This window comes from Typopeltis vanoorti, chromosome 2 (assembly GCF_054136105.1).
Source record: "Typopeltis vanoorti isolate ZY-2024b chromosome 2, IOZ_Tvanoo_1.0, whole genome shotgun sequence".
Lineage (NCBI taxonomy): Eukaryota > Metazoa > Arthropoda > Arachnida > Uropygi > Thelyphonidae > Typopeltis > Typopeltis vanoorti.
The window spans coordinates 157,825,609-157,840,794 of NC_143550.1; the positions used below are offsets into that span (position 1 = coordinate 157,825,609).

Genomic DNA, 15,186 nt, shown 5'->3' on the forward strand with positions numbered 1-15,186 from the left:
TTTCAGTCTAGAAAAGGTATCAACCTGTTTGTTATTATTTTGTGAGAATTTTGTTTTGTACAGATTAGAGAGAATACTAATTGGTCTATAGTTCTTTATTTCTTCTTTAATAATTAAAAACACGTAAGTCCACAGTAATAACTTTAATTAATAAATAAGGTACAGATATTTCGTACTAAAAATAATACTACATCTTCAGTGTTACAAACAGATAGGAATGGAATACAAGTAATGAACATTCGGTGCATCACCTATTAAAATACAATGTTGTTGGGAGCTAGGAAATGAAAGAAATTAATAAATAGTTAATATTTAAGATAATTTTTTTTGTTAACGATTACATAAAATAAAAGTCTCTCAGATCTTCGAGAGAGAGAGGCAATCATTTCGATTTAAATTCGGTCGGTGTAAAATGGCTTCACAACTTTCTTTAAATATGCATTCATATTTGAACCTGCATCTATGAAGGAGAATAGCTTTATCCCACTGGATATTATGAGTAGTGTTAATACTGTGTTGTGCTAGATCAGACTTCTGAGGTTTGTTGTAATCAATATAATATTGATGTTCTTTAATTCTTTTTTCCACAGAATGGCCAGTTTGTCCAAAATACGATACGAAACATCGCATTCACATGGTATTTGGTAAATGCCAGCCAAAGATAGAGATGACAGTTTATCTTTTGTAGAAGGCAATAAGGAAGAAATTTTGTCGATAGGAATATACGTGAGAATCAGTTGGTACTTTTTTAAAATTCTACCTATAGGTTCTGAGATTCCTGGAATGTAGGGGATTGGAACTCTGCGGACTGTTGAAGAAACCTTAGGTATTGGAACATGAGATTCAATTATCTGTTGGATTTGATTAGGGTGGTAATTATTAGATTCCATTAACTTTTTAATGATGGAAAGTTCTTGTTCTAAGATTTCTGGAGAAGAGCAAACTCTAATTAATTTTAGAATTAATTTAAGAATTTAAGTTAAACTTAAATCTCTTAAATTAATTTAAGAGATTTAAGAATGCCAAATTTTTGAGATATGTGGTGAGCAGACTTTTTATGAATGTATCTGCCATCATAAATATGAATGCCTCTTTAAAGAAAGTTGTGAAGTTATTTTACACCGACCAAATTCAAATTGAAATGATTGCCTCTCTCTCTCGAAGATCTAGGAGACTTTTATTTTATGTAATCATTAAAAAAACCAATTATCTTAAATATTAACTATTTATTAATTTCTTTCATTTCCTAGCTCGCAACAACATATTAAAATAGGTGGATCACCTGTTTTAATAGGTGATGCACCAAATTTTTGTTACTTGTATTCCATTCCTATCTGTTTGTAACACTGAAGATGTAGTAATATTTTTAGTACGAAATATCTCTAGCTGAGGAATTAGATAAGTACCAGATCGACATAATAGGGGTGACTGAAACAAAAAAGACCAAAACTGGTGAGACCTTTCTGAGCAATAAATACAAAATGTTATATTCAGGCAATGACAATCAAGGAAAAGAAGGAGTAGCCATAGTATTCAACACAAAATATGAGGCTAATCTTCTTGAATGGCAGTCAGTCTCAAGTAGAGTAATGTGGGAAAATATGAGAATGGGGAACTGGACAATGAGACTTATTTGTGCCTATGGTCCCACAGAAGATTCTATTAAGGTAGAAGTGGAGGAATTTTTTGAAAAAGCAACTGACACAATGAAAAATGAAAAGTTGGTCCTTGTTGGGGATCTAAATAGCAGAGTAGGAAATGATTGTGAGACATACAAAAATATTTTGGGAAAATTTGGAGAAAAGAGCAAAGCTAATAATAATGGCAAATATCTGTTGGATTTCTGCTCAGGACATGGACTGGTTATTACTAACACCATGTTCCAACATAAAAATGTGCACAAATTCACATGGAGAGAAGAGGCTAGGAATAAGAAAAGTCTCATTGACTATGTTATTGTTGATAGTGATGTTTTCTCCCTGGTGCAGGACACCAGAGTGTACAGAGGATTTGAAATTGGAAGTGATCACTATTTAGTCTTGAGCAGGATAAAATTGAATTTCATATTGAAAAGAATAACATGTAAGAAAGTTTTAAAGCGAATAAAAGTTGAGCAGCTCTCAGATGTGAGCTGTAGACTAAAATACACAAAGATTATTGAAGGAAAAATGAAAGAGTTTGAGAACAGGAATCAAACCTTGGAGATTCATTGGCAAACTCTGAAGAAAACATTGATTGATTCTGCCAGAGAGGCATGTGGTGAGGTTGTTTGTAAGGATAAAAAAATCAGAACTCCCTGGTGGACATAGGAGGTTAAAGAGGCAGTGAAGGAAAAGAAGAAAGCATACCAAAAGTTCCTGTCAAATAAGTCAGCTTGTGCTCTTAGAGAATATAGAGACCAATGCAAGAATGCTAAACACTGTGTAAAACTAGCTAAACAAAAGTCATGGGAGGACTTTGGCAAGAATATAGAAAATAAATATCAAGAAGCTGGCAAAATATTCTGGAGGTTGTTGAAGAAGCTTAAGAATGGAGGAAAGAGTGCTGTAAAAGGAATTAGAGATGATAAAGGTGACATGAAAACGTGAGAAAAAGATATCCTTGAAGTATGGAGTAATTACTTTGAAAAACTGCTAAATGAAACAAGCAGTGATGACAGCACAGTGGTAAAAAACACTGACCAGGCATGTAGTCAGGAATACATATCCATACTTGAAGTAGAAAAAGCCATCAAAGGCTTGAAATGTGTAAAGGCAGCAGGAGTAGATGATATTCGAACAGAAACGCTGAAGTATGGTGGTATAAAAGTCTTACAGTGGCTGCACTGCATAGTTCAGAAAGCCTGGACAGAGGGACGAATTCCCGATGATTGGAGTAGAGCTCTCATAGTACCCATATATAAAAAGGGAAATAAAACTGCATGTGAGAATTACAGAGGTATTTCTTTACTGAGTGTTCCTGCCAAGATTTATGCAAGTATAATTGAGAAACGGTTGAGAAGAATTGTGGAAGAAAAGCTTGGCGAAGAACAAGCTCTATTCAGGCCAAATAGAGGCTGTCAGAATCAGATCTTCACTTTACGACAAATAGTCGAGAAAGCATGGGAATATAACAAAGATCTGTATTTAAGTTTTGTCGATCTGGAAAAGGCATATGACAAGGTGCCAAGACAGAAGCTATTCAATACGCTGCAGTTATATGGTGTGAATGGGGCATTATATCAAGCAATACTTAGTGTTTATTTGAGTTGTGAGTCAGCAGTTAGAATTGAAGGAAGTACATTAAGATGGTTTAATGTTAATTCTGGTGTGAGACAAGGATGTACATTATCCCCTCTGTTATTCATTATCTATATGGATCACATTATGAAGGAAAGTGGTATTAAACATAATATCAAAATTGGAGATGTTAATCTCATCTCTTTGCTTTATGTTGGTGATGTTATACTTCTAAATAAATCTGCTACAAGTCTGCAAGATTCCCTGAATAAATTGAATAGCTGTTGTAATAGATATGGTATGAAGGTCAGCAATAAAAAGACAAAGACAATGAAAATAGGCAGAATCATTGAAAATGTCAACTGTGTTGTGAATGGGGAACCTGTGGAACAAGTAAAACATTTCAGCTATTTAGGCATGATTTTTACTGAAGATGGTAAATTAAATATAGAAATAGACAACAGAATCAGCAAAGCTGGTATGGTGGGAAGTCAATTGAATAAATTCATATGGAATAAGAGAGAAATTAGTCAGAACACTAAATTAGCTGTATACAAGACAATGTTCAAACCAATTTTAACTTATCGATCTGAGAGCTGGGTCAGAAGTAAAACACTTGACCCAAGACTAGAGACTGCAGATATGAGAGTCCTAAGAAAGATTATAGGCCTGAACAGATGGCATCAATTGCAGTATCATATTAAAATCGAGGATATTAGGAAAGAACTTGACATTGTCAGCATCCAGGAATGCGTTAGCAGAGCTAATCTCAGGTGGTATGGTCACTTAAACAGAATGGGCAAGGAAAGATTAGCAAAACAAGTGTTCTCTGCCAGGTTGGCAGCAAAACGACCCAGAGGAAGACCAAGATATAGGTGGATTGATACTGTAGAAAGTGCTTTAGACGATAGAAATATAAGATCTGATAATGTTGGAGTCTTAACAAGTAACAGACTGATTTGGAGGAAAATTGTAGATAGGAAATTAATAATAATGTAATTTTTTTCATGTAGTACTGTCATATCCTATACACCCCCTTGAGGGTACATGGCAGGAATCTGATCATGATGATGACTAGCTTATACATCTCGATCATATCCCCCCTCATTTCCCTCCTATTCACGAGACTCTGCAACTTACATTCTCTCAATTTGTCCTCATTCTCCACATTCTAAAGACCCAACACTGCCTTAGTCAGTGTTGAAGTTCTGTTGTTAAGTGTTAACAATAGAACTTCAACACGGACTGTAGCTACAGTTCAAAGCTAACCGAATTTTATAATAGTCGTTTTATAGTGATACGATGTTTCTTATAGTGTTTACTTGCTTTCTATGTTCCCATGCCTGAAGAAGTCGGACAATCCGATGAAACATGTTCCGTTTTGAATAAATTTAATTGTTATTCCAGTCTCAGTTATAGTCAGTATATATAAATATGAACACACACATATATATATATATATTTTTTTTTCCCTGCATTATGTTAACTGAGTTAGTAATATATGACTAGAGGTAGAATGGGCATTCACTTAGAATTAAAAATAGAAGATAGAAGACATCTGAAAATGATTATTTTGCTTACAAATTGTTTATGCATGTAAAAATGTTATATTCTTATTTTTTCTTCCTTTTTTTTAAGGTTTATAAACTGTCTTGTGCTATTTTGTCACCTTTATTGTCTTTTAGGTTCAAAGATGGCCAACAAATTCCCGAAAGTGAAAGAATAAAAATATTACAGGAAGAAGAGGCTTGTTCACTTTTTATTAAAAAAGCAAATCCTGAAGATGCTGGCAACTACTCTTGTATTATCAGCAATGACAGTGGTAGTCAAACAGGATTTGGATCACTTGTTGTGAATGGTAAACTAGAAAATTCATGCAGTATTGACATATTAATATGTAAAGATACCCCACTAACTAATAGAATAGATATTCCATTTGTTATTGATATCTTCATTTTTATTTCACCCCATCAGATTAAAGTGGTTTTAATTATAAATAATATTTCTTAGTAACTGTTTAAATGAGACATCCCTTTATATAATATAACTGAAGACTTATTGAATCTGCTTCTCCCCTTCTTCATTTATTCCATCTACCCTGGAACAGCCTTCCTCATGATATGTTTGTTTTCCAACAATTTTCACTTACACCTCTTTAAGAAGTTCTTGTACCTCTTGTATATGGGATATATATATATATATATATATATATATTAAAAAATTAGCATAGTTTATTTCATTTTGTGTACTGGATTTCAAGTTCTAACATTTTTACATGATAAAGGTGTACATCTAGTCTGTGTTGCTCTTCAGTTTAGTGGACCGTTGAATTTTTTTTTGGTCTCAATTCAGTTTTCTTTTATCATTGCACAGTGTGAAATGCTCAAACTTCAACTGCTCATAACAGTGCTTCTTATCACCACTACCAGAGGAAATTTCCTGATAATTTGCTGTAAAAAAATTATAAATGTGGTAGACATATAGCACTTAATTAAATAGTTTTAGAATAATTCATATTGTCTGAAAAGGAACTAATGTCCTGAAACAAAGGAGGTTTGACATGGTAAGGTTTCAGTTTTGATACAGTAAGATTTTTGTGTAGTCCAAGATGTAACTTTTTTTAAATATAATTTTTAAACTTTTTTTTTTTTTCTTTTGAGATTTGAGGGAATTCTGATCTATAATCTGATATGGGGAGGTGTCTTTAAGACAGTTGTTCATTTTAACAACTTATAATGACTTACACTTGGATAAAGAATTAAACCAAGAATATAATTTCTTGGCATCTTTAATTTATAGTATAACCAAATAGAAAAACTTCCAAAAATCATGTATGCTAAATATTATAAACAAATCAACTCAACAAAATGAATAGTTATTATATGGCATCTCCATGGAGTCAGGAGACTCATCGCAGGAGACCCAAATCAACCATCATACACATAAATGCTATCATACCCCTCCTTGAATCTATTCACCATCAGGGAACTCGCAACCAATTCTGTCAATCCATTCCACTCACTCACCACTCTCCATGCAGCAAATCTGGTTTGCACATCCCTACTAAACACACTCTTACACAACTTCCATATAGTTCTCTGACTATTTGTCATATAATTGAAAAATTTCACTTGCATCAATTTTATAAAACCCCTTTAATATCTTAAAAATTTCTATTTCTGCCTATCAACTAAACTTTGTAACCTACAAACCTTCAACTTATCCTTGTAAGGAGTATTCCACAGACCTGTCACCATCTTGGTCTCACGTCTCGGAATCTTTTTGACCACCTCCTGGTCTCCAAGAAACCCAGGTAACCAAATCTGTGCACAGTATTCAAGATGTGGTCGAATCATAGCCTTATAAAGAGGGATAATAACTTCCCTGTCTTTACTTTTTAGTGTGTTTTTCAACATCCAAGTAATCCTTCGAGCTATACCAACTTTTGCAACATGCCCACTGAACTGTAACTCTTTATCTACCATTATTCCCAAGTCCCTAGCCTCATCAATTTCCTGCAAACCAATACCATCAATATGGTGCATCATATGCAACCTTTTCAACCTAAAGTACATGACCTTACATTTTGCAACTTTAAATTGACAATTATTATCCTTTGCCCACAATGTCAATTTATTTAAATCATCCTGCAGGATATCTACATCACCTTTATCAACTATTGCTCTCCCCAGTTTTGCTTTATCAGAAAACAACTGAATATCCCCTATTAAATCTTTCCCTATGTCATTGATATACAAATTAAAGAGTAGTGGCCCTAGTACCGAATCCTGAGCTACTCCACTAGTCGCCATCATTCTCCTAGATTCCACTCCGCCACATGCTACTCTCTGGTGTCTGTCCATCAGCCATCCCCTTATCCATGCTACTAGCCTCATATCCATTCCCATCCTCTCTAGTTTTTGTAATAGTTTTCCATGTGGTATTCTATCAGATGCCTTGGCAAAGTCAAGCATTATCGTGGTGTAGCCATTTCCTTTATCCAATTATAGTTATTCAAATATTAATGATGATCTCTTAATATAATGAAAGTTCATTTGTCTGACACACCCTTATTCTTTGGGAATGAGATAATAGTTATCATCATCATCATCATAACACAAATTACAGATATAGACCATATTGATCTGTTTTTGTCTCTGGGAATGAGATAATAGTTATCATCATCATCATCATAACACAAATTACAGATATAGACCATATTGATCTGTTTTTGTCTCATTATCCATCCAATATCCTTTTTTGAGGTCTACCCGACCTTCTCTTTCCAGTTGGTTTATATTTTATTATTTGTTTAGGATATTGCCTGTTCACCATTCAGTTTACATGTCCTATCCATTTTTGTTTATAATTGTATAATTTTTCTTCTATTGATTTTGTTTTTAGTTTAGTTCTTTTAAAGTATCTTTTCTCAGAGGTCACATTGGTGAGTATGGGCATGGCAAACTTGAGATACCCAAGCTAGACCTGATCTTACCTCCTACAATATACACTTGGTATATCTGTAGACTGGTCTTCTACTCTCTTACTTCTTACTCCTTCTCCCCTCAGTGCTGTTAGAGCAATTCGAGGGTGAGGGGGCTGACACAGGAAAGTTTCAAACTGTAGTTTTCACTATCTACTAAAAAAAAGGCAAGCCTAGTTGCCTTAAAGTGTCAGCTCCACCACTAGGATACCTATCATGATACTAGTAACTTGATACAGGGAAACACGTTACTTTCAAGTCTCAACAACAAAAAAAAAGGAACACAGGTAATAGTTAAGTTACTGTAAATATGTAAAATGCATTAGCAAAATTCAAAAAAATCGAATATTACCTTTTTTATGTTTAGAACCTCCAGCTTTTATTCGCGAGTTGAGTGATACTGTTGGAATTGAAGAAGAGTCCACTAGTTTTACAGTTAGAATCTCTGGAACTCCTAAGCCATCTGTTAAATGGTAAATTTTTCTTATTTTCTTTTTATTATTATTATTATAATACTGTATATATTGTGGAGAACGGTAAGTTAATAATAAGCCTTGAACTGCTGCAGTAATTGAATTTAATGTTTGTTGTTCAAATTATCATATAATTTATAAATACAGCTCTCATTTAATGTTTGTGGAAACATACAATTTTCTATTTAGAAAGAAGCAACCTTAAAAGGATTCCTTTGGAATTAAAAAACATTAAAGAAAGGATAAAATTATCATTTATAGACAAATATAGTTTATTTTATATTATATTAATTACAATATATATGTGTGTGTGTGTGTGTGTGTGTGTGTGTGTGTGTGTGTGTGTGTGTGTTAAAGATACCAAGAAATTTTATACTTGGTTTTAATCTTTATCCCAAGCAAAACAAAGTTTTGCGTGTAAAATATGCACGTCTGAGCTACTTTTATATAGAGATTGATGACTTCATATCACTTGCCTTAGTATGTATCCCCCTTTTCAGCCATGTATAATGCAATGCATAATGGGAAGGGCCACTACCCAGACCGGTTTCGACCTTTATTGGGATCTCTTCAGTGGGAGCCAGACCCGGGAGAGAGAGAGAAATACCAAGATTACTATTAACCATTAACATTACTGACAGGATGGGTGAAGCACTAGTGCTTTTTATATTCCCCTTTATCTGTAATGAGAGTTGTTTGGGAATGGGAGGTTTGTGAACAGTTAAGCTCACCCTCTGAGGGCAGTTATGTTAGCTATGATCAGTTGAGAGAAGAATAGCCTTCGGTCGTTTGCGTTTGTTATCAGTCTCATTGTAATTGACGGCTTGTATGATTAGTGGGTTTGAATGTGAACTTGACTTCACGAAGAAATTTTCTGCAAGATCACAAAGAAGGGAGGAGATGTGTGGAATGCCGGTTTCTCGGTGAATTTCTGATGAACCATGGTGCATCCAGGATCATCCTAAGGCATTTGTTTTGGATTCTCTGTAATTTCGAAATGTTTGATCTTGAAGTGTGACTCCATGCTGGTGAGGCATAGGTAATGACTGGACGTATTACCATCCGGTAGAGAAGCAATTTATTATGTAGGTTCAATTTGCTCTTGCGGTTGATCAGTGGGTAGAGCTGTGCTATTACTTTGGAAGATTTGGAGCCAGTGAGATTGATGTGCTTGTTAAAAAGGAGTTTCTTATCCATTAATACCCCAAGATATTTGGTCTCTGATTGCCATTGGATCTTATGACCAGAGAGCAGGATGTCTTCTTTGTTGCAGACTTTTCTTCTTGAAAAAAACATGGCTGAGCTTTTGAGGGGGTTCACTTGAATCCTCCAGTTGGTGAACCAGTTTGCTAACTCATTGATACTTCCTTGGAGTCTAGTGATTGCTAGGCGAGGGCTGAGCGATCTAGCTAAAATAGCGCTGTCGTCAGCATAAAGGGCCGTAGTAGTTGTTCTTGAATTGAGAGGAATATCTGCTATGTAAGTTGTGAAAAGTATTGGGGCCAGAAGAGAACCCTGAGGTACTCCCACCAGGATTTTGTGCCTTGATGACACAATTCCGTTGAGTTTTACTTGCATGTATCTTTCATTAATATATGAATATATGAGTTTCACTAGTTTAATTGGGATATTGTTTTCAATTAGTTTGAAGATAAGGCCTTGACAACATCCAAAAATACAGCAGCAGTGTGAAGGTGCCAGTTAAAACCATGAGTGATATGTTCTGTTAGTCGGTGAATTTGTTGCACCATGTTGTGAGCTTTGCGAAACCCAAATTGCTCATTTGGGATTATTTTCTGTTTGTCCACTGCTGATTGTAGTCTTAATAGGATGACCTTTTCTATTACTTTACCAAGACAGGAAAGAAGACTGATGGGCCTGAGGTACCAAGATTGAAGTAATGCTGAAGTCATATATATCTCATATATAAGTAGACAAAAAGTGCTTGACCTTCTTAATAAAAATCTCTGGATGAGAGAAAGATGTAGAAAATTTTTTACCTTGGGTGTATTATACGTTAAAGATACCAAGAAATTTTATACTTGATCTGGGTAGTGGTCCTTCCCATTATGCACTGCATTATACATAACTCAAAGGGTGTGTGCTTTGCATTATGGGATACATACTAAGTGATATTAAGTGATATTAAGTTATCAGCCTCTATATACAAGTAGCTCAGACATGAATATATTTCATGCACAGAACTTTGTTTTGCTTACTTGGGATAAGGATTAAAACCAAGTATAAAATTTCTTGGTATCTTTAACATATAATACACCAAGGTAAAAAACGTTCTAATATATATAAATATATATATATATATATATATATATAGTTTTATGAAAAAAATTGAATGACTAGAACCGAGATTTAATTAAAAAGGTTTTAATATAAACACACTACTAGTTTTGGCCTGTAACAGCCTTCTTCAGGTGACATTATAAAAGAAAAAACACTAAACATTGAGGGTTAAAAGACTATGAACAACATAGACAGTCTTTATGCATAATTAGCATGAAAACGTTGTAGTTGTATTTGAAGCTGTTCTTTCATTTGTTGCATTGTTGGGAGAGTGCGTGCTTGCTGCATCACGTGAACGCTAGTACATGATTACAGCTGAATGACTATCTGGGAGGCTGTAGCTTAAGTTGTTATTTAGATGAGCAGGATTGAAGATGATTTCTCTTGATTCCACAATTTTTCTCTCTATTTCGTCACTGCAATGGAAGATGTTTGTAGATTTTTCCCAGCAGACTTTGTGACTTTGGTTATCATCATTAGGATTATCTGAGAAGAGGATATGACTTGATAATGCACTTGCTCGCTGTCTCTTGTAAGTAATGTCTCTCATGTGTTCTTCCATACGCATTTCAACAGATTTGTCTGTCTGCCCGAAATAAGGAATATCGCAGTCACATAATATTTTATATACGCCAGGGTATTTGAGTTGATGATGACAAGATGAAGACAAATTAAGGAACGGATCTTTGGAAGTGGAGTGAACAAGGTTCTGATATTGTATTTTTTTAGAACTTTTGCTAATTTATGTGAAACAGTACTTATGTAAGGAATAGATATATTGCTTTTGAATCTATTTGTTTCTTCTGAGTGATGTCTGGGAGGATTAAGAAGGAATTTGTTAATGATTTTCTTGGAATATCCATTAACTTCGAAAGAAGTTTTCAGATGGTTTATTTCTGTAAGCACTGGCGTTCACGTGATGCAGCAAGCACGCACTCTCCCAACAATGCAACAAATGAAAGAACTGCTTCAAATACAACTACAACGTTTTCATGCTAATTATGTATAAAGACTGTCTATGTTATTCATAGTCTTTTAACCCTCAATGTTTAGTGTTTTTTCTTTTATAATGTCACCTGAAGAAGGCTGTTACAGGCCGAAACTAGTAGTGTGTTTATATTAAAACCTTTTTAATTAAATCTCGGTTCTAGTCATTCAGTTTTTTTCATAAAACTATATATGTTAACCGAGTCAATGATCATTCTGTCATATATATATATATATAGATTTTAAAAACATAAATTAAATCTATGTTTTTAAAATGTATCACAACAACAACAACCGAGTAAAAGCCGATTATCACATATATATATATATGTATATATAAATAATTTATATATTAATTTATATACTTAATCAGCAAAAAAAAAATCAAAGCAGCTAATGCCTTTTTATTCCCATATAGTGAGTAGGCAAGGCCGTTTAGCCCTATTTAACTTTTTTTGGAGACTGAGTGGGCAGTTCACTTTCCACTGGCAGCCAATCAAAAATAGCTGGCTCAAGTCTATCACTAATTAAGCGGCATTCAGTGAAAGAGAGACGAATCAACAAGTGCTGTCATCTCTTGGTCCCTAACCCTAACACAATATATTTAATGTCTGAAATAATGTGGGTTCTATGGTCGATTTTCTTGAGTTTATGGGACAAAAAACCTGAGTTTCCTGGAGAGAAAAACCCCACTTGCCCATGCTACAGATCAACTAACTTGGGAACCGGTTGAAAAAAAGCTTAGAAACATTTCCTCTAGTCGACAACTAGATTCGAAACAAATTCTTCCTTCATGCAGTCAAGCACCGTGGTGTGCAAATTCCACAACCTGAGCTACACAGGCTCCCAATTTTAATAAGCACATTATATTATGAAATATTAGAAATATATTATACTTTATAGACATTATAGACAAATAGTAAATGAATCTAGTTGATAGGTTTAGGTGTTTCATGTTATCCATAACTTATCTTAACAGTGTTACAACACCAACTAAAACTAAATTATAAAAGGATGTTTATTAAATGGCTTATATTTTGCTGGATTTCAAACCAGCATCCTTAGAGCAAAACAATTTGTTACAGTTCACACATGATGAGTAAGTGAAACATTAAAATTGTAACAAACAAAAGATTTAAAGTTCTAAATTTGGCACCCTCTGATGTTGTATAAAAGAAGTATTACAGTTGCTTAGGAGTTGATCTTAAGATGACTGGGTCCCAAATCTTTAGCATATTAATGCATACTTGTTAAGGTTAGGAGAATGTCATAGTCATTGCTAACACTAAAAATAGTTTTTCTGACCTGTAACTTCTTTATAGCACTACATGCACTATAGCATGTATGCTATAGTGCATGTAGTGCATAGCATGATCTGCCAGTCCTTGCTTGCCATAATTTTATTAATGGATCTTTCTGTCTGTCCATAGTAAGCCAAGTCACAGTGAAAGGGAACTTTATACACTCCAGGATGGGCTGAAGGATGAAGTTTATCCTTAGGAGAACAGAGCTGAGTTGCTAACTTGACAGGCTTGAACGTGGCATGAAGGCTATCTTTTCAGATGTACTTTGGATATATGGAATAGGAGTAGTGGTATTTTGATCTTGCATGTTTGAGAAGGGAATTAGAATGACCATGTAGTGTGTTTTATCTATTTTGTGGGAGTTGTAGCCATTGACCAAGAAAGTATGGTGAAGATATTTGAGTTCTATGGAAAGGGCTGAATCATTAGAACAAATATCTCTGGCTTTATGTGTAAGTGTTTTTAGAATCCAGTATTGTTAGGGTGGATAATGATGTCTTTGTTTATGTAAATATCTTCCTCTGTGTGCATGTGTGTGTGTGTGTGTGTGTGTGTGTGTTGATTTTCCATAAATGGAAAAGGATAGTGAATCATCTGAAAGGCAAGTGACTAATGTGTCAAGAAGAGGTAAACAATTATTTGATTCTTTTTTTCTAGTGAAGTGAATTTTGAGATGTTGGTTGTTAACATAAGTTACAAAGCATCTTGCTCATGCAACCAAATGGACAACACATCATCAATGAAGCATGGCTGCACTAAGAGTTTGAAATTAGCTGTGGTGAGTGCTTTGTTCTCAAAGCATTCCATATAAAAGTTAGCTAAAGAGAGAGGACTCCATTGCAATATCATTAATCTGCTTGTAAGTCTGCATGGTTAGCCTAATGGCTATGTACTTCGCAACCATATGCCTGGGGAAGAAGTGTCCTGGGTTCGATTCCCATCGCCGACACGAGGAGCTTAAGGATCTTCCTCAGCCATAGCCAAGTTAGCCGGTCTTGGGCATGGACAGCAGGGTTTTTTCCCCCAGTTTATCTGGGTTTTTCATCCCGCAAGCAGGTAAACTGACCCTGTGAACACATGGATCTACAGCCATAAATACTTAACCACCATGAGGGGGCTCAACTTGCCCCAATAGGGACGGGAGAGAAAAGAGAGGAAACTCCATATGAATAAATAAATAAATCTGCTTGTAGATTTTTCCTTGCCAAGTAAGGTACCCTGCATACATAGTAAGTTTGAATAATTCAATGATATTGAGGGGAAGGTAGACTTTATTAAATCAAGAGTGTTCTCTATTTTTTAATGATGTGATTTTTTACTAGTGATTTGAAATGGATAGAACTTTTTTATAAAAATAGAGTTAGTGTGTGTGTGGGGGGGGGAAAGTGACCTAGCTAACATGTTTATTTATATAAATATTTCAATCTCAGGATTGAACAGCAGCAAATATAGTGCTTTAGAAATGGATGAAATTTAATTTATTGGACACCAGTAGTGTATTGGAGGGTAAAGAGAATGTGAAAGATGTATACATGGATTTGCCCTTTGGCAATGTGGCAGAGGAAGATGGTTTGTCTAATGGCCATGATTGTGTGTGGGTGTATATGAATGTCAGTTGAAAGCAGGTTGTGGGGTGAGAGAAATAGAACTGATTAGAAAGGAGATGGACAGAATGAAGACTGAGTTGAGAAGGGTGTTGGAAGATAGGAAACTGGAAAGGTTCACTAGTGCAAGAAGAATGAGAGTAGGTGTGAGAGAAGGGTGTCAAAGACCAAGGGAAATGGAAGAGAATGGGAAAGAGGAAGGGGAAAAGAGGAAATTAAAGAAAGTCAAGATCAAGAGCGTTTGGAAGCAAAGGATAGATAGCTTAGAGACAGGAGAGAGAGAAAGAGATTAGAAGCATTGAGAGATGAATGAATGTTTTTGAATTTTGAGTATCATGTATGGAGATTTGAAGATTCAGGTTATGCAGAGTAGAATCCTAGAGGAGTGCTTGCCTTGTGGAATGATAGAAAGCAATGAAGAAGGGCAAAGTACAGAGGATATGATATTAATGACTAGTACGAATGACCTGAGGGTACTGTGAACCGTGTAGCATGAGATTTGAGGTTGATGTTAGGGATAGCGCAGCAGAAATGTATCCAAGGAAAGATGGTGAGTATGTGTGTTGCCTTGGTATGATAATGAAGAGTAGAGCAGAAGAGCAGTAAAAATGAATGAGATGATAGCAAGAATGATTAGGAAGAGAGGTCTGGAATATGTGGATGTGGGAGTAAATTTGAAGATAGACAAGAGCTGTATGCAAGAGATGGATTATAATAATACTGGCAATGCACTGGTTTTTCTGTATACAAATTCTAGGAGCATTAGGAAGGGGACTGATACCAACAATCTCTCTCTCTTCAGAAATTGTTGGTATC

At 34.9% G+C, this 15,186-nt stretch overlaps 1 protein-coding gene across 1 annotated transcript in view; it reads left to right on the forward strand.

The window, feature by feature from the left end:
- The window catches only part of LOC150109564 (protein Obscurin-like), a 1,271,613-nt gene that overhangs the window by 238,051 nt on the left and 1,018,376 nt on the right, over positions 1-15,186 (forward strand). The window contains exons 21-22 of the mRNA XM_090402667.1: positions 4,904-5,076; positions 8,069-8,174. Of these exons, the coding sequence (XP_090258793.1) occupies positions 4,904-5,076; positions 8,069-8,174 (279 nt within the window). The remainder of the gene's footprint in view (positions 1-4,903; positions 5,077-8,068; positions 8,175-15,186) is intronic.